The 19,229-nt window shown below is 55.4% G+C and overlaps 1 protein-coding gene across 1 annotated transcript in view; it reads left to right on the top strand.

Annotated features, from left to right (window-relative positions):
* LOC132385393 (histone-lysine N-methyltransferase 2B-like) overlaps positions 1-19,229 on the top strand; it is a 292,547-nt gene that overhangs the window by 247,201 nt on the left and 26,117 nt on the right. The window contains exons 19-24 of the mRNA XM_059957436.1: positions 10,519-10,592; positions 12,272-12,429; positions 12,960-13,057; positions 16,845-16,982; positions 17,307-17,465; positions 18,456-18,573. Coding sequence (XP_059813419.1) covers positions 10,519-10,592; positions 12,272-12,429; positions 12,960-13,057; positions 16,845-16,982; positions 17,307-17,465; positions 18,456-18,573 — 745 coding nt within the window. The remainder of the gene's footprint in view (positions 1-10,518; positions 10,593-12,271; positions 12,430-12,959; positions 13,058-16,844; positions 16,983-17,306; positions 17,466-18,455; positions 18,574-19,229) is intronic.

Here is a 19,229-nt window from a genome sequence, read left to right as displayed (position 1 = left end):
TCCGTAATGGGGAGGTGTGTAGGGGCTGGACGGTGTCAGAGATGGGGAGGTGTGTGGGGGTTGAAGTGTGTCAGTGATGGGGAGGAGTGTAGGGGCTGGAGGGTGTCAGTAATGGGGAGGTGTGTAGGGGCTGGACGGTGTCTGTGATGGGGAGGTGTGTAGGGGCTGGTGGGTGTCAGTGATGGGGAGGTGTGTAGGTGTTGGAGGGTGTCTCAGTGATGGGGAGGTGTGTAGGGGTTGGAGGGTGTCTCAGTGATGGGGAGGTGTGTAGGGGCTGGGGGGTGTCTCAGTGATGGGGAGGTGTGTAGCGGCTGGAGGGTGTCAGAGATGGGGAGGTGTGTAGCGGTTGGAGGGTGTCTCAGTGATGGGGAGGTGTGTATGTGTGGAGGGTGTCTCAGTGATGGGGAGGTGTGTAGGGGTTGGAGGGTGTCAGTGATGGTGAGGTGTGTAGGGGCTGGAGGGTGTCTCAGTGATGGGGAGATGTGTAGGGGTTGGAGGGTGTCTTAGAGATGGGGAGGTGTGTAGGGGCTGGAGGGTGTCTCAGTGATTGGCAGGTGTGTAGGGGCTGGAGGGTGTCTCAGTGATAGGGAGGAGTGTAGGGGTTGGGGGTTGTCTCAGTGATGGGGAGGTGTGTAGGGGTTGGGGGGTGTCTCAGTGATGGGGAGGTGTGTAGGTGTTGGAGGTGTCTCAGTGATGGGGAGGTGTGTAGGGGTTGGACGGTGTCAGAGATGGGGAGGTGTGTAGGGGTTGGAGGTTGTCTCAGTGATGGGGAGGTGTGTAGGGGTTGGAGGGTGTCTCAGTGATGGGGAGGTGTGTAGGGGTTGGTGGGTGTCAGAGATGGGGAGGTGTGTAGGGGCTGGAGGGTGTCTCAGTGATTGGCAGGAGTGTAGGGGCTGGAGGGTGTCTCAGTGATGGGGAGGAGTGTCGGTGTTGGGGGGTGTCTCAGTGATGGGGAGGTGTGTAGGGGTTCGTGGGGTGTCTCAGTGATGGGGAGGTGTGTAGGGGCTGGAGGGTGTCTCAGTGATGGGGACGTGTGTGGGGGTTTGAGTGTGTCAGAGATGGGGGGGTGTGTAGGGGTTGGAGGTTGTCTCAGTGATGGGGAGGTGTGTAGGGGCTGGAGGGTGTCTCAGTGATGGGGAGGTGTGTAGGGGTTGGAGGGTGTCTCAGAGATGGGGAGGTGTGTAGGGGTTGGAGGGTGTCAGAGATGGGGAGGTGTGTAGCGGTTGGAGGGTGTCTCAGTGATGGGGAGGTGTGTAGGGGTTGGAGTGTCTCAGTGATGGGGAGGTGTGTGGGGGTTGGAGGGTGTCTCAGTGATAGGGATGTGTGTAGGGACTGGAGGGTGTCTCAGTGATGGGGAGGTGTGTTGGGGCTGGAGGTTGTCTCAGTGATGTGGAGGTGTGTAGGGGCTGGAGTGTCTCAGTGATGGGGATGTGTGTAGGGGTTGGAGGGTGTCTCAGAGATAGGGAGGTGTGTAGGGGTTGGTGGGTGTCTCAGTGATGGAGAGGTGTGTAGGGGTTGGGGGGTGTCTCAGTGATGGGGAGGTGTGTAGGGGTTGGAGGGTGTCTCAGTGATTGGGAAGTGTGTAGGGGCTGGAGGGTGTCTCAGTGATGGGGAGGTGTGTAGCGTTTGGTGGGTGTCTCAGTGATGGGGAGGTGTGTAGGTGTTGGAGGGTGTCTCTGTGATGGGGAGGTGTGTAGGGGTTGGAGGGTGTCAGTGTTGGGGAGGAGTGTAGGTGTTGGAGGGTGTCTCAGTGATGGGGAGGTGTGTAGGGGTTGGAGGGTGTCAGTGATGGGGAGGTGTGTAGGTGTTGGAGGGTGTCTCAGTGATGGGGAGGTGTGTAGGGGTTGGAGGGTGTCTCAGTGATGGGGAGGTTTGTAGGGGCTGGAGGGTGTCTCAGTGATGGGGAGGTGTGTAGGGGCTGGAGGGTGTCAGAGATGGGGAGGTGTGTAGCGGTTGGAGGGAGTCTCAGTGATGGGGAGGTGTGTAGGTGTTGGTGTCTTTATGATGGGGAGGTGTGTAGGGGTTGGAGGGTGTCTCAGTGATGGGGAGGTGTGTAGGGGCTGGAGGGTGTCAGTGATGGGGTGGTGTGTAGGGGCTGGAGGGTGTCTCAATGATGGGGAGGTGTGTAGGGGTTCGAGGGTGTCTCAGAGATGGGGAGGTGTGTAGGGGATGGAGGGTGTCTCAGTGATTGGCAGGTGTGTAGAGGCTGGAGTGTGTCTCAGAGATGGCGAGGTGTGTAGGGGTTGGAGGGTGTCTCAGTGATGGGGAGGTGTGTAGGGGTTGGAGGGTGTCTCAGTGATGGGGAGGTGTGTAGGTGTTGGTGGTGTCTCAGTGATGGGGAGGTGTGTAGGGGTTGGAGGGTGTCTCAGTGATGGGGAGGAGTGTAGGGGTTGGAGGGTGTCTCAGTAATGGGGAGGAGTGTAGGGGCTGGTGGGTGTCTCAGTGATGGGGAGGAGTGTAGGGGCTGGAGGGTGTCAGTAATGGGGAGGTGTGTAGGGGCTGGACGGTGTCAGTGATGGAGAGGTGTGTGGGGATTGAAGGGTGTCTCAGTGATGGGGAGGAGTGTAGGGGCTGGAGGGTGTCAGTAATGGGGAGGTGTGTAGGGGCTGGACGGTGTCAGAGATGGGGAGGTGTGTGGGGGTTGAAGTGTGTCAGTGATGGGGAGGAGTGTAGGGGCTGGAGGGTGTCAGTAATGGGGAGGTGTGTAGGGGCTGGACGGTGTCTGTGATGGGGAGGTGTGTAGGGGCTGGTGGGTGTCAGTGATGGGGAGGTGTGTAGGTGTTGGAGGGTGTCTCAGTGATGGGGAGGTGTGTAGGGGTTGGAGGGTGTCTCAGTGATGGGGAGGTGTGTAGGGGCTGGGGGGTGTCTCAGTGATGGGGAGGTGTGTAGCGGCTGGAGGGTGTCAGAGATGGGGAGGTGTGTAGCGGTTGGAGGGTGTCTCAGTGATGGGGAGGTGTGTATGTGTGGAGGGTGTCTCAGTGATGGGGAGGTGTGTAGGGGTTGGAGGGTGTCAGTGATGGTGAGGTGTGTAGGGGCTGGAGGGTGTCTCAGTGATGGGGAGATGTGTAGGGGTTGGAGGGTGTCTCAGAGATGGGGAGGTGTGTAGGGGCTGGAGGGTGTCTCAGTGATTGGCAGGTGTGTAGGGGCTGGAGGGTGTCTCAGTGATAGGGAGGAGTGTAGGGGTTGGGGGTTGTCTCAGTGATGGGGAGGTGTGTAGGGGTTGGGGGGTGTCTCAGTGATGGGGAGGTGTGTAGGTGTTGGAGGTGTCTCAGTGATGGGGAGGTGTGTAGGGGTTGGAGGGTGTCAGAGATGGGGAGGTGTGTAGGGGTTGGAGGTTGTCTCAGTGATGGGGAGGTGTGTAGGGGTTGGAGGGTGTCTCAGTGATGGGGAGGTGTGTAGGGGTTGGTGGGTGTCAGAGATGGGGAGGTGTGTAGGGGCTGGAGGGTGTCTCAGTGATGGGGAGGTGTGTAGGGGTTGGAGGGTGTCTGAGTGATGGGGAGGTGTGTAGGGGCTGGAGGGTGTCAGTGATGGGGAGGTGTGTAGGGGCTGGAGGGTGTCAGTGATGGGGAGGTGTGTAGGGGCTGGAGGGTGTCAGTGATGGGGAGGTGTGTAGGGTTGGAGGGTGTCTCAGTGATGGGGAGGTGTGTAGGGGTTGGAGGGTGTCAGAGATGGGGAGGTGTGTAGGGGCTGGAGGGTGTCTCAGAGATGGGGAGGTGTGTAGGGGCTGCAGGGTGACAGTGATGGGGAGGTGTGTAGGGGTTGGGGGGTGTCTCAGAGATGGGGAGGTGTGTTGGGGCTGGAGGGTGTCAGTGATGGGGAGGTGTGTAGGGGTTGGAGGGTGTCAGTGATGGGGAGGTGTGTAGGGGTTGGAGGGTGTCAGAGATGGGGAGATGTGTAGGGGCTGGAGGGTGTCTCAGTGATGGGGAGGTGTGTAGCGGTTGGAGGGTGTCTCAGAGATGGGGAGGTGTGTTGGGGCTGGAGGGTGTCAGTGATGGGGAGGTGTGTAGGGGTTGGAGGGTGTCAGTGATGGGGAGGTGTGTAGGGGTTGGAGGGTGTCAGAGATGGGGAGATGTGTAGGGGCTGGAGGGTGTCTCAGTGATGGGGAGGTGTGTAGCGGTTGGAGGGTGTCTCAGAGATGGGGAGGTGTGTAGGGGCTGGAGGGTGTCTCAGTGATGGGGAGGTGTGTAGGGGCTGGAGGGTGACAGTGATGTGGAGGTGTGTAGGGGCTGCAGGGTGACTCAGTGATGGGGAGGTGTGTAGGGGTTGGGGGGTGTCTCAGAGATGGGGAGGTGTGTTGGGGCTGGAGGGTGTCAGTGATGGGGAGGTGTGTAGGGGTTGGAGGGTGTCAGTGATGGGGAGGTGTGTAGGGGTTGGAGGGTGTCAGAGATGGGGAGATGTGTAGGGGCTGGAGGGTGTCTCAGTGATGGGGAGGTGTGTAGCGGTTGGAGGGTGTCTCAGAGATGGGGAGGTGTGTAGGGGCTGGATGGTGACAGTGATGGGGAGGTGTGTAGGGGTTGGAGGGTGTCTCAGTGATGGGGAGGTGTGTAGGGGCTGGAGGGTGTCTCAGTGATGGGGAGGAGTGTAGGGGCTGGTGGGTGTCTCAGTGATGGGGAGGAGTGTAGGGGTTGGAGGGTGTCAGAGATGGGGAGGTGTGTAGGGGTTGGAAGGTGTCTCAGTGATGGGGAGGTTTGTAGTGGTTGGAGGGTGTCAGTGATGGGGAGGTGTCTAGGGGCTGGAGGGTGTCTCAGTGATCGGGAGGTGTGTAGGGGCTGGAGGGTGTCTCAGTGATGGGGAGGTGTGTAGGGGCTGGACGGTGTCTCAGTGATGGGGAGGTGAGTAGGGGTTGGAGGGTGTCTCAGTGATGGGGAGGTGTGTAGGGGTTGGATGGTGTCTCAGTGATGGGGAGGTGTGTAGGGGTTGTAGGGTGTCACAGTGATGGGGAGGAGTGTAGGGGCTGGAGGGTGTCTCAGATGGGGAGGTGTGTAGGGGCTGGAGGGTGTCAGTGATGGGGAGGTGTGTAGGGGTTGGAGGGTGTCAGTGATGGGGAGGTGTGTAGGGGTTGGAGGGTGTCAGAGATGGGGAGATGTGTAGGGGCTGGAGGGTGTCTCAGTGATGGGGAGGTGTGTAGCGGTTGGAGGGTGTCTCAGAGATGGGGAGGTGTGTTGGGGCTGGAGGGTGTCAGTGATGGGGAGGTGTGTAGGGGTTGGAGGGTGTCAGTGATGGGGAGGTGTGTAGGGGTTGGAGGGTGTCAGAGATGGGGAGATGTGTAGGGGCTGGAGGGTGTCTCAGTGATGGGGAGGTGTGTAGCGGTTGGAGGGTGTCTCAGAGATGGGGAGGTGTGTAGGGGCTGGAGGGTGTCTCAGTGATGGGGAGGTGTGTAGGGGCTGGAGGGTGACAGTGATGTGGAGGTGTGTAGGGGCTGCAGGGTGACTCAGTGATGGGGAGGTGTGTAGGGGTTGGGGGGTGTCTCAGAGATGGGGAGGTGTGTTGGGGCTGGAGGGTGTCAGTGATGGGGAGGTGTGTAGGGGTTGGAGGGTGTCAGTGATGGGGAGGTGTGTAGGGGTTGGAGGGTGTCAGAGATGGGGAGATGTGTAGGGGCTGGAGGGTGTCTCAGTGATGGGGAGGTGTGTAGCGGTTGGAGGGTGTCTCAGAGATGGGGAGGTGTGTAGGGGCTGGATGGTGACAGTGATGGGGAGGTGTGTAGGGGTTGGAGGGTGTCTCAGTGATGGGGAGGTGTGTAGGGGCTGGAGGGTGTCTCAGTGTTGGGGAGGAGTGTAGGGGCTGGTGGGTGTCTCAGTGATGGGGAGGAGTGTAGGGGTTGGAGGGTGTCAGAGATGGGGAGGTGTGTAGGGGTTGGAAGGTGTCTCAGTGATGGGGAGGTTTGTAGCGGTTGGAGGGTGTCTCAGTGATGGGGAGGTGTGTAGTGGTTGGAGGGTGTCAGTGATGGGGAGGTGTCTAGGGGCTGGAGGGTGTCTCAGTGATCGGGAGGTGTGTAGGGGCTGGAGGGTGTCTCAGTGATGGGGAGGTGTGTAGGGGCTGGACGGTGTCTCAGTGATGGGGAGGTGAGTAGGGGTTGGAGGGTGTCTCAGTGATGGGGAGGTGTGTAGGGGTTGGATGGTGTCTCAGTGATGGGGAGGTGTGTAGGGGTTGTAGGGTGTCACAGTGATGGGGAGGAGTGTAGGGGCTGGAGGGTGTCTCAGATGGGGAGGTGTGTAGGGGTTGGAGGGTGTCAGAGATGGGGAGGTGTGTAGCGGTTGGAGGGTGTCTCAGAGATGGAGAGGTGTGTAGGGGCTGGAGGGTGTCTCAGTGATGGGGAGGTGTGTAGGGGTTGGAGGGTGTCACAGAGATGGGGAGGTGTGTAGGGGTTGGAGGGTGTCTCAGTGATGGGGAGGTGTGTAGGGGTTGGAGGGTGTCTCAGTGATGGGGGGTGTGTAGGGGCTGGAGGGTGTCTCAGTGATGGGGTGATGTGTAGGGGTTGGAGGGTGTCAGAGATGGGGAGGTGTGTAGGGGTTGGAGGGTGTCTCAGAGATGGGGAGGTGTGTAGGGGTTGGAGGGTGTCAGTGATGGTGAGGTGTGTAGGGGCTGGAGGGTGTCTCAGTGATGGGGAGATGTGTAGGGGTTGGAGGGTGTCTCAGAGATGGGGAGGTGTGTAGGGGCTGGAGGGTGTCTCAGTGATTGGCAGGTGTGTAGGGGCTGGAGGGTGTCTCAGTGATAGGGAGGAGTGTAGGGGTTGGGGGTTGTCTCAGTGATGGGGAGGTGTGTAGGGGTTGGGGGGTGTCTCAGTGATGGGGAGGTGTGTAGGTGTTGGAGGTGTCTCAGTGATGGGGAGGTGTGTAGGGGTTGGAGGGTGTCAGAGATGGGGAGGTGTGTAGGGGTTGGAGGTTGTCTCAGTAATGGGGAGGTGTGTAGGGGTTGGAGGGTGTCTCAGTGATGGGGAGGTGTGTAGGGGTTGGTGGGTGTCAGAGATGGGGAGGTGTGTAGGGGCTGGAGGGTGTCTCAGTGATGGGGAGGTGTGTAGGGGTTGGAGGGTGTCTGAGTGATGGGGAGGTGTGTAGGGGCTGGAGGGTGTCAGTGATGGGGAGGTGTGTAGGGGCTGGAGGGTGTCAGTGATGGGGAGGTGTGTAGGGGCTGGAGGGTGTCAGTGATGGGGAGGTGTGTAGGGTTGGAGGGTGTCTCAGTGATGGGGAGGTGTGTAGGGGTTGGAGGGTGTCAGAGATGGGGAGGTGTGTAGGGGCTGGAGGGTGTCTCAGAGATGGGGAGGTGTGTAGGGGCTGCAGGGTGACTCAGTGATGGGGAGGTGTGTAGGGGTTGGGGGGTGTCTCAGAGATGGGGAGGTGTGTTGGGGCTGGAGGGTGTCAGTGATGGGGAGGTGTGTAGGGGTTGGAGGGTGTCAGTGATGGGGAGGTGTGTAGGGGTTGGAGGGTGTCAGAGATGGGGAGATGTGTACGGGCTGGAGGGTGTCTCAGTGATGGGGAGGTGTGTAGCGGTTGGAGGGTGTCTCAGAGATGGGGAGGTGTGTTGGGGCTGGAGGGTGTCAGTGATGGGGAGGTGTGTAGGGGTTGGAGGGTGTCAGTGATGGGGAGGTGTGTAGGGGTTGGAGGGTGTCAGAGATGGGGAGATGTGTAGGGGCTGGAGGGTGTCTCAGTGATGGGGAGGTGTGTAGCGGTTGGAGGGTGTCTCAGAGATGGGGAGGTGTGTAGGGGCTGGAGGGTGTCTCAGTGATGGGGAGGTGTGTAGGGGCTGGAGGGTGACAGTGATGTGGAGGTGTGTAGGGGCTGCAGGGTGACTCAGTGATGGGGAGGTGTGTAGGGGTTGGGGGGTGTCTCAGAGATGGGGAGGTGTGTTGGGGCTGGAGGGTGTCAGTGATGGGGAGGTGTGTAGGGGTTGGAGGGTGTCAGTGATGGGGAGGTGTGTAGGGGTTGGAGGGTGTCAGAGATGGGGAGATGTGTAGGGGCTGGAGGGTGTCTCAGTGATGGGGAGGTGTGTAGCGGTTGGAGGGTGTCTCAGAGATGGGGAGGTGTGTAGGGGCTGGATGGTGACAGTGATGGGGAGGTGTGTAGGGGTTGGAGGGTGTCTCAGTGATGGGGAGGTGTGTAGGGGCTGGAGGGTGTCTCAGTGATGGGGAGGAGTGTAGGGGCTGGAGGGTGTCTCAGTGATGGGGAGGAGTGTAGGGGTTGGAGGGTGTCAGAGATGGGGAGGTGTGTAGGGGTTGGAAGGTGTCTCAGTGATGGGGAGGTTTGTAGCGGTTGGAGGGTGTCTCAGTGATGGGGAGGTGTGTAGTGGTTGGAGGGTGTCAGTGATGGGGAGGTGTCTAGGGGCTGGAGGGTGTCTCAGTGATCGGGAGGTGTGTAGGGGCTGGAGGGTGTCTCAGTGATGGGGAGGTGTGTAGGGGCTGGACGGTGTCTCAGTGATGGGGAGGTGAGTAGGGGTTGGAGGGTGTCTCAGTGATGGGGAGGTGTGTAGGGGTTGGATGGTGTCTCAGTGATGGGGAGGTGTGTAGGGGTTGTAGGGTGTCACAGTGATGGGGAGGAGTGTAGGGGCTGGAGGGTGTCTCAGATGGGGAGGTGTGTAGGGGTTGGAGGGTGTCAGAGATGGGGAGGTGTGTAGCGGTTGGAGGGTGTCTCAGAGATGGAGAGGTGTGTAGGGGCTGGAGGGTGTCTCAGTGATGGGGAGGTGTGTAGGGGTTGGAGGGTGTCACAGAGATGGGGAGGTGTGTAGGGGTTGGAGGGTGTCTCAGTGATGGGGAGGTGTGTAGGGGTTGGAGGGTGTCTCAGTGATGGGGGGTGTGTAGGGGCTGGAGGGTGTCTCAGTGATGGGGTGATGTGTAGGGGTTGGAGGGTGTCAGAGATGGGGAGGTGTGTAGGGGTTGGAGGGTGTCTCAGAGATGGGGAGGTGTGTAGGGGTTGGAGGGTGTCTCAGTGATGGGGTGATGTGTAGGGGTTGGAGGGTGTCAGAGATGGGGAGGTGTGTAGGGGTTGGAGGGTGTCTCAGAGATGGGGAGGTGTGTAGGGGTTGGAGGGTGTCTCAGTGATGGGGTGGTGTGTAGGGGTTGGAGGGTGTCTCAGTGATGGGGGGTGTGTAGGGTTTGGAGGGAGTCACAGATGGGGAGGTGTGTTGGGGTTGGAGGATGTCTCAGTGATGGGGAGGTGTGTAGGGGTTGGAAGGTGTCTCAGAGATGGAGAGTTGTGTAGGGGTTGGAGGGTGTCTCAGTGATGGGGTGGTGTGTTGGGGCTGGAGGGTGTCTCAGTGATGGGGAGGTGTGTAGGGGCTGGAGGGTGTCTCAGTGATGGGGAGGTGTGTTGGGGTTGGAGGATGTCTCAGTGATGGGGAGGTGTGTAGGGGTTGGAAGGTGTCTCAGAGATGGAGAGTTGTGTAGGGGTTGGAGGGTGTCTCAGTGATTGGGTGGTGTGTAGGGGCTGGAGGGTGTCTCAGTGATGGGGAGGTGTGTAGGGGTTGGAGGGTGTCTCAGTGATGGGGAGGTGTGTAGGGGCTGGAGGGTGTCTCAGAGATGGGGAGGTGTGTAGGGGTTGGAGGGTGTCTCAGTGATGGGGAGGTGTGTAGGGGCTGGAGGGTGTCTCAGTGATGGGGAGGTGTGTAGGGGCTGGACGGTGTCTCAGTGATGGGGAAGAGTGTAGGGCAGTGGGGGTCACAGAAACAGAGACGGGTGTTGGTGCTGGAGGGTGTCACAGACAAAGGGCGGTGGAGGCTGTAGGGGTTACAGTTCACAGTGCAATGAAAAATGACTTGCAGCTGCATCAGAGTATGAACATTCACATAAATAGGGCAGCATGGTGGTGTTACAGTCAGTGTAATTGCTTTACAGCACCAGAGATCACCAATCGAGGTTCAGTTCCTACTGCTGTCTGTAAGGAGTTTGTATGTTCTCCCATAACCGTGCGAGTTTCCACCAGAGGCTCTAATTTCCTCCCACTTCTCAAAGACGTAAGGTTTACGGTTAGTGAGATGCGGGCAAGCATGGTACACTTGCAGGTTGCCCAGCACGTGACAGGAAACAATGAGGCAAAGGATACGTTTCACTCTGTGTTTTGATATACATGTATCAAATAAAAGTAATCTGTAAATCCAATTAAACATAAATTATACACAATATTTTACAAGGAAGAACACAATAGCAAGCAAATCAAAGTCCATTGTAGGGCAAAGTGATCACAGTGTTGCTATTATGTTGCAGTGATTAGGGTTCAAGAATTAAATGGTTAAAGGAAAGTAGCTGTTCCTAGACCTGGTGGTGTGGGAGTTCAGGCTTCTGTACTTTGTGCAAAATGGGAGCTATGCCCAGATGGTGGGGATATTGGCAGCGCCTCCTGTAGATAATACTGATGCTGGGGAGTCCACAGCTCTCTACGGGTTCTTGCGTTACTGCGTTTTCGAATTACTGTACCAACCAGTGATGCATCCGCCTCCCACACGAACGCGCATTGGGCTGGAATGTCAAAAGGAATAACATTGCCTTCTCTCTCAATATCTCCCCCACCCGCCCACGCCACCTGGGGACAGCAAATGGAGCGCATCTTCCCGTGGTTCAAGGTGGAGGACTCCAAATACTGGGAAGACAGCGGGAGTTTACCCAAGTGAGTAGCCGTAACTCGCTGCCTGTACCAGCCCATCTTCCCAGGGGAGCCACACATCTTCGATCATATTTCAGATACCAGTGTCTCCCCCCCACCTTTGTACCTTAGGATATTCCCAAGTGACCAATAATGGGATGTGGTGGTGGAGGGGTGTTCTGTGGGAAGATCAGTTGGACGGGTGCGGGTGTGAAGAGTTAAACAGATGTTACAAGTGTTTGCCCCAGTGGAGTTTTTTTCTTGAAATGAAGGCCATTCATTCATTCATGCCTAATTTTTATTTTCTGACTTCTCCCTCTAACCCTTGACTCTGCCTTAAGTTAACATGGTTCCCACTGCCCTCAGTGACAATGAATTCCACAGATTGACCAGGCTCTGACAGAAGAAATTGTTCCTCATCTCTGTTTAAAGGCTTGTAATTCTATTTTGAGGATGTGCCCTTTGGTCCTAGTCTCTGCGACTGACAGATACAGTGCCCACAAAAAGTATTCACCCCTTTGGAAGTTTTTTGACACCGATCAACAGAAAAAGGACTTTTTTGTGTCAAAGTGAAAACAGATCTCTACAAAATTAATAACAAATATAAAACACAAAATAATTGATTGAATAAATATTCACCCCGAATAAGTATTCACACCAAATCGTCAGTGGTGCAGCCAATTGTTTTTAGACGTCACATAGTTAGTTAAATGGAGATCACCATGTGCAGTCAAGGTCTCTCAATTGAATATAGCAAAAATACACCTGTATCTGGAAAGTCGACCTCTGGTGAGTCAGTATCCTGGCAAAAGCTACACCATGAAGTCAAAAGAACACTTGAAGCAATTCCGTGAAAAGGTTATTGAAAAGCACAAGTCAGGAGATGGGAGCAAGAACATTTCCAAGTCACTGAATATCTACTGGAGTACAGTGCCAGCACATTTTTCCTTAGATATGGAGCACACACTACTCTACATGTGCGCTGACTAATTCCTTATTAAGCTTCAACAGTACATCCTTGCTTTTGTATTCTAATCCTCTTGAAGTGATTACTGACGTTGTACTTGCCTCTCTTACTACTGCAAGTTAACCTGTAGGGAATACTGCAGTAAGACTCCCAAGTCCCTTTGCACCTCCAGTTTCTAAATTTGATCCCCATTTTAAAAAAAACAACCAAAACTTTTATTTTTCCTGCCGAACCCCATACTGTGGTTATGGACTGGAAGGGAAATCCTCTCCGCTGTTACAGAATCCAACAGCCAAACAGCAGGAGTGGGCATCAGATGGGACGGGGAACAGGAGAGGTTGCGATGTGACTGCTCAGAAGAATAAGTTTTGTGTGTTGGTCTTGTTTCTGACTCATTCATTCTTCTTCTCTCTCTCTCTCTCTCTGTCTCTCTCCCTCCCTCCCTTCCCCCCACCCCCCACATTCTCTCCCTCCCTGTGTGTGTCCTTTCACTCTTCTATACCTGGCTTTTTTATATCTTTTTATCTTGGATTACTGCCCCTCTCTCAATTTTTCTTTCTTTGTCTCGCTGCTCACTGCCCACTCACTATCCTCTGTCTCCCTTCCCTCACTTCCATCCCACCCTCTCCCTTCACCCTTTCCCCTTCCACTTTTCTGTTATCCCCTACCTATCCCCTCCCCCACCCGTCCTTCACCTGCCCTGACCTTTACCTTGCCATCACCCTCAACTTCTCAGTGGTGTCCACCCTAATGCGGTGGTACCCCCTTCTCTGGACCACATGTACGCCCAGTGGCGGGAGCAGACGGATGCCATCACCTCCCGGAAAGTCCAGCAGACCAACGGCCAGCAGCAGATAGAGTGTGGGGGCGCCAGCGCCCAGGACGAGCTTCTTGGTAAGTACCTGACTTATCCCTGGCTCGTGGTTGATAGGGAGATTTGAACACTCTTCCCCTCTGTAAAACCCCCTCACCAAACTCAGTCGTCTTGCACGGCACTCCCTCCCCACCATCCAAAACCTCCCATGGTGTGACGTCTCTCCCTCCTCACTGCCCTCTCAAGACTACAGAGTTAAATCTTAACCTGTGGACATCCTCCACCTCCTGGCACCACATGACCGGTTAAGGGAATTCCTCCCCAACCCCTGTAAACAGTGAAATGCTGCTTTCGAGCTGATCGGCTATTGTGTGATCTCTCTGCGCTCCTGCGGCCGTCCTCCTTATGCGGTGCAATCGGGGAGCCCCTGGAGGTAATATAGTGGAAACTCTCAGGACCCTCCTTCCCTTCACTGAATCATGGCTCCGCTTGAGGGGTGTGCCATTGTTTTCATGGTCTGGGAGCTGCGGGCTGGGATGGCCGCAGGGATGCGGGACGAGTGGGGCGCTGCAGGGTCCTGGCTGACAATTTTCCCCGGTGTCTATTTCAGGTAGGAAGAGTGAGATGTTGGATCCCAGTGCTGCCTTCGGCCCTGAAGACGGACGGCAGTGCGCCTTGTGTCTGAAATACAGCGACGACAAGGTCAATGTACGTGCTTCCCCGCTGTCCCTCTGGTTGCCCTGGGAGCACAGAAAGAACCTGACCTGGCTATGGTCTTTCTGTCATAGAATAGTGCAGCACCGTACAGGCCCTATGGCTGACCTTTTAACCCACTTTAAGATCAGTCTGACCCTTCCCTCCTCCTCCACAGCTCATCATTTTTTTTTCATCCATGTGCCTATTTAAGAGTTGATTTGATTGCCCCAATGTAGTTCCTCTACCACCACGCCTCACAGCATGTTCCACACACCCACCACACTCTGTGCAACTTTAAAAAACCTACCTCTGACATCCCTCCATACTTTCTTCCAATCGCCTTAAAATTATGCCCCCTTGTGTTAGCCATTTCCACCCTGAGAAAAAGTCTGGCTGTCCTGTTCTGATCTGTGCCTCATATGGTGTAATATGCCTGTATCAAGCCATTCCCACACTCTGGAGTTCTCCATCACCGAACTTAACCCCCACCTTTGCACCGTCTCTTCTTCCCCTCTATAACAATTGCCAAGCCCCTCATCCTCTGGAAGTACGTCCTCACTGAACCTCATCTGCACACCACTCACTCCTCCCCTTCCTACCTGCCCCCACCCTCTCCATTCTTCACTTCCCATGGCTGTTTCACAACCCATTCCCCTTGTCGCCCCACACTCCCACTCACTCCATCCGCTCCTTGTTTGCCCATCCCCAACTCTACCCCACACTCCTTGCCTCCTTCCCACATCTCATTCTCTCTCTCTCTCTCTCTCTCCTCAGCCCCGTCCCCCTCTCCACTGTTCCTTGCTCTCTTCCTCTCTATTCCAGCTCAGTCCTCCAACCATCTGCGCTGGTCGTGGTGCTGTGTAATATGTCCAGGGCTAGGTGTAATGAGAGAAGTTGTAGTTATTATCCCACACTCTACCCCATGTGGTTACGTACTGTCTGATATACTCATTACTGTTTGGGTTGATTTGTGATCGAAGAGCGAGTAATTATAACTCTGGGAGCTATTTCAACACCATTCTTTGCAGTATTTTAAAGCATTTAAGTTGTTTATTGTTGTTTCCAGTACACTTGTCCCGTCAGTGAGAAAGGAGTGTGGCTTAGTCAGTAGAACTGCTGACTCTCAGCCCAAGAGTCCCAAGTCCAAACCTGGCCTTTGGCACGGTGTGTGAGAGACTCGTTCCCCCCGGTGACAGTGTGTGAGTGTGACCTGTCGACCAGTGTGAGTGAGTTTGTGTGTGTGTGTCTAACCTGTCCTCCAGGGAGGGTCTGTGTGTGTGTGTGTGTGTGTGTGTGTGTATATGTATATATACACGAGACCTGACGCCAGTAAGTGAGTTGAGTGTGTGTGTGAGAGAGACCTGTCCGCCAGTGTGTGTGGTGTGCATACCAGACCCCACACCAGTGAGGGGGGGCTGTGTATGTGTGTGTGCATACTGGACCCGACACCAGTGAGGGGTGAGTGTGTGTGTGCATACCAGACCCGACACCAGTGAGGGGGGGCTGTGTATGTGTGTGTGCATACCAGACCCGACACCAGTGAGGGGGGTGTGTGTGTGTGTGTGTGCATACCAGACCCGACACCAGTGAGGGGGAGTGAGTGTGTGTGTGTGTGCATACCAGACCCGACACCAGTGGGGGTGTGAGTGTGTGTGTGTGCATATCAGACCCGACACCAGTGAGGGGGGGGGTGAGTGTGTGTGTGCATACCAGACCCGACACCAGTGAGGGGGGGTGAGTGTGTGTGTGTGCATACCAGACCCGACACCAGTGAGGGGGAGTGAGTGTGTGTGTGTGTGCATACCAGACCCGACACCAGTGGGGGTGTGAGTGTGTGTGTGTGCATATCAGACCCGACACCAGTGAGGGGTGGGGTGTGGGTCTGTGTGCATACCAGACCCGACACCAGTGAGGGGGGGGGTGAGTGTGTGTGTGCGTGTGTGTGTGCATACCAGACCCGACACCAGTGGGGGAGGAGGTGTGTGTGTGCATACCAGACCCGACACCAGTGAGGGGGAGTGAGTGTGTGTGTGCATACCAGACCGGACACCAGTGAGGGGGTGTGAGTGTGTGTGTGTGTGTGCATACCAGACCGGACACCAGTGAGGGGGGGTGTGTGTGTGTGTGCATACCAGACCCGACACCAGTGTGTGTGTGCATACCAGACCCGACACCAGTGTGTGTGTGCATACCAGACCCGACACCAGTGAGGGGGAGTGAGTGTGTGTGTGTGTGTGTGTGTGTGCATACCAGACCCGACACCAGTGAGGGGGTGTGAGTGTGTGTGTGTGTGTGTGTGTGTGTGTGTGTGTGTGTGTGTGTGCATACCAGACCCGACACCAGTGAGGGGGAGTGAGTGTGTGTGTGTGTGTGTGTGTGTGCATACCAGACCCGACACCAGTGAGGGGGTGTGAGTGTGTGTGTGTGTGTGTGTGTGTGTGTGTGCATACCAGACCCGACACCAGTGAGGGGGAGTGAGTGTGTGTGTGTGTGTGTGTGTGTGCATACCAGACCCGACACCAGTGAGGGGGAGTGAGTGTGTGTGTGTGTGTGTGTGTGTGTGTGCATACCAGACCCGACACCAGTGAGGGGGTGTGAGTGTGTGTGTGTGCATACCAGACCGGACACCAGTGAGGGGGGGTGAGTGTGTGTGTGTGCATACCAGACCCGACACCAGTGAGGGGGTGTGAGTGTGTGTGTGTGCATACCAGACCGGACACCAGTGAGGGGGGGTGAGTGTGTGTGTGTGCATACCAGACCCGACACCAGTGAGGGGGAGTGAGTGTGTGTGTGTGCATATCAGACCCGACACCAGTGAGGGGGTGTGAGTGTGTGTGTGTGCATACCAGACCGGACACCAGTGAGGGGGGGTGAGTGTGTGTGTGTGCATACCAGACCCGACACCAGTGAGGGGTGTGTGTGTGTGTGTGCATACCAGACCCGACACCAGTGAGGGGGGGTGAGTGTGTGTGTGTGTGCATACCAGACCCGACACCAGTGAGGGGGAGTGAGTGTGTGTGTGTGTGCATACCAGACCCGACACCAGTGAGGGGGGGTGAGTGTGTGTGTGTGCATACCAGACCGGACACCAGTGGGGGGGGGTGAGTGTGTGTGTGTGCATACCAGACCCGACACCAGTGAGGGGGGGTGAGTGTGTGTGTGTGTGCATACCAGACCCGACACCAGTGAGGGGGGGTGAGTGTGTGTGTGTGCATACCAGACCCGACACCAGTGAGGGGGGGTGAGTGTGTGTGTGTGCATACCAGACCCGACACCAGTGAGGGGTGGGGGGGGGTGAGTGTGTGTGTGTGCATACCAGACCCAACACCAGTGAGGGGTGTGTGTGTGTGTGTGCATACCAGACCCGACACCAGTGAGGGGGGTTGTGTGTGTGTGTTTGTATGTGACCTGTCCACCAGTGGTGGGGGGGGGGGGTGTCTGTGTAGGAATCCTGCCCCCACTGAGAGTTCTTCCCCCATTTGGCCTAGGTATCTTAGTTTCCTCTTTACTACCACATCCAAAGAAAGAGTGCGTGGTTAACTGTCCGCTCTATGGATGTGGACTGTGTCTGTGGGTGAGGGATGTGGGAATAGAATTGATGAGACTGGGACAGATTCCAGTGAAAAGCAGTAGAGGGGTTGTTCTATGAGCTAGCACTGTCTCAGTGGGCTGAATGGCCTCACATACTCTTGCCTGCAATGGGGAAGGGGTGTGGGGGGGGGAGCAGGGAGTTGGGTGAATCATCCCAACTTGCTCATCCACTACCCATGCCCACCCTCTGTCCTCTCCTTGCCCCCAGGATGCTGGCCGGCTCCTGTACATCGGCCAAAACGAGTGGACACATGTGAACTGTGCCCTGTGGTCGGCAGAGGTCTTTGAGGAAGGCGATGGTTCACTGAAGAATGTACACATCGCAGTGGGACGGGGGAAACTGATGGTGAGCTCGACCGCTGGATTTATGTGCGAGAGGGAGAGTGGGGGGACAGGCACGGGCAGCCGAGGAGTCCAGTGAAACCAAGGTGACGGGATCTGGATGTGCCCCCATATGTGCAGCAGTGCGTGTGGCCAGCAAGGCCTGGTGGGCCATATGGCCTGTGTCTTCACCGCAGCTGAATGTGGGGAGGTGCCTCTCCCTCACCCCCTCGGGCAGAGGGTCCCAGACCCCACACCCTCTCGGTGTGGCAGCGGGGGGCGGGGTAGAGTGAGGTGGGAGAGGAGTCAGTACATGTAGAACAGTGCTGATGCTGTCGTACACCCCCAGCGCTGTGAACATTGCCAGAAGCCTGGGGCCACGGTCGGCTGCTGCCTCTCCTCCTGCCAGAGCAACTACCATTTCATGTGTGCCCGGGCCTGCAACTGTGTGTTCGAGGAAGACAAGAAGGTGTACTGTCAGCGTCACAAGGACCTTGTGCAGGGGAAGGTGTGTATGTCCTCTCACCCTCCCCTTCTGAGCCCTGTTTCACCTCCTTCCTTCTCTCCCTCACTTACTATTTCCTTCATTTGCTCCCTCTTTGTCTCTTTCCTTTCCTCCCCTTTATCCTGTTCTTCGCTCCTACCTTCCCTTCCTCATCCTGTTGCCATGTTCTTCCTCCGCTCTCCCTTATTTTCCCTCCCTCACTCCCTCTTCGTCGCCATTTCCCTCTCCTTTCTCCTTCCTTCATCTTTTTATCCCCTCTTTGCTCCCACTTTTTCTCCCCTTTCCTACTTTCCCTAATCTTTTCCCCCCACTTTCCTGCTGTTTTCCCCATCACTGCCTCCATTTTGTTTGGACAAAGAAAAGGTCAGAATCTGTCATAATATATGCTTGTATAATTATCTCACTGTCCCGTCACTGTGTGGGGGAATCACAGACACAGACCCCGTCCCGTCACCTTGTGGGGGAATCACAGACACAGACCTTGTCCAGTCACCATGTGGGGAATCACAGACACAAACCCTGTCCCATCACCTTGTGGGGGAATCACAGACACAGACTCCGTCCCGTCACCATGTGGGGAATCACAAACACAAACCCCGTCCCGTTACCGTGTGGGGGAATCACAGACACAGACCCCACCCCGTCACTGTGTGGGGGAATCACAAACACAGACCCCGTCCCGTCACCGTGTGGGGGAATCACAGACACCGACCTCGTCCCGTCACCATGTGGGGAATCACAGACACAGACCCCGTTCCGTCACCGTGTGGGGGAATTGCATAGACCCTGTCCCATCACTGTGGGGGAATCACAGATACAGACCCTGTCCCGTCACCATGTGGGGGAATCGCACAGACCCCGTCCCGTCACTGTTTCGTTAGTACATTCATTGAGAATCGCCGCTTGATTCGCCATGCTTGTTACAACTGCTCTGTTGACTGGAAGATTACGGGACCGCTGCAGACTGCCAGTCACCCCTTCCTCCTTTCCCAGACGGTACGTGAGGATGGCTTTGAGGTGAACAGAAGGGCTTTTGTCGACTTCGAGAGCATCACCCTTCGTCGCAAGTTCTTGACAGGGCTGGAGCCTGAAAACATCACCATGACAATCGGTGAGTTGTATGGGGAGAAAAGACTCGGGGAATTTACTAGGATATTGCAGGGACTCGGGGAACTGAGTTATGGAGAGGGGTTGGGAAGATGTTGGGACATTGTGTTGTAAGATATATTGGTGAGGCCGCTTTCAGAATATTTTTTTTCAGTATTTTTATTCAGAAGCAAAAACGAGATTTACAGAGTGCAATGCATAGATACATCTCAACATAAAGTGTGTACATTCATATATTGTAATAAAATTGATCAAAATGTTATAGTATATCACATAAAGGTATACCACTGTAATCAAAAATTTAAAGATAGGTCATACATCATAAAAGAAATTTTTTATATAAGAAAAGTTGTGGCGCCTTGTTATCTTTCAAACTATGCAAAATATGCAGGCAGACTGCATCCAATTTCTCTTTTGCTGTTTTCCGCCATTACACGGGTTGTCCAATGTTACTTTCTTGCAGCTCTTTTTAAACAATACGTTATATTCTTTCAACCTTATGTTGATTTTTACCTTTTAGTAATTTGACTGAAAGTAATTAAGTAGAGTGTACATGTAGTAATTACTGAGGAATGAAACTATAGGGTGTTTTGCTTTACTTTAAATTCACTCTGATTTTTCCTATCTTTTGATTATTTATATACCTTTTGATCTTTTACT

Source organism: Hypanus sabinus (assembly GCF_030144855.1).
Source record: "Hypanus sabinus isolate sHypSab1 chromosome 1 unlocalized genomic scaffold, sHypSab1.hap1 SUPER_1_unloc_2, whole genome shotgun sequence".
Classification (NCBI taxonomy): Eukaryota; Metazoa; Chordata; class Chondrichthyes; order Myliobatiformes; family Dasyatidae; genus Hypanus; species Hypanus sabinus.
This window is presented reverse-complemented; position numbering and strand designations above follow the sequence as displayed.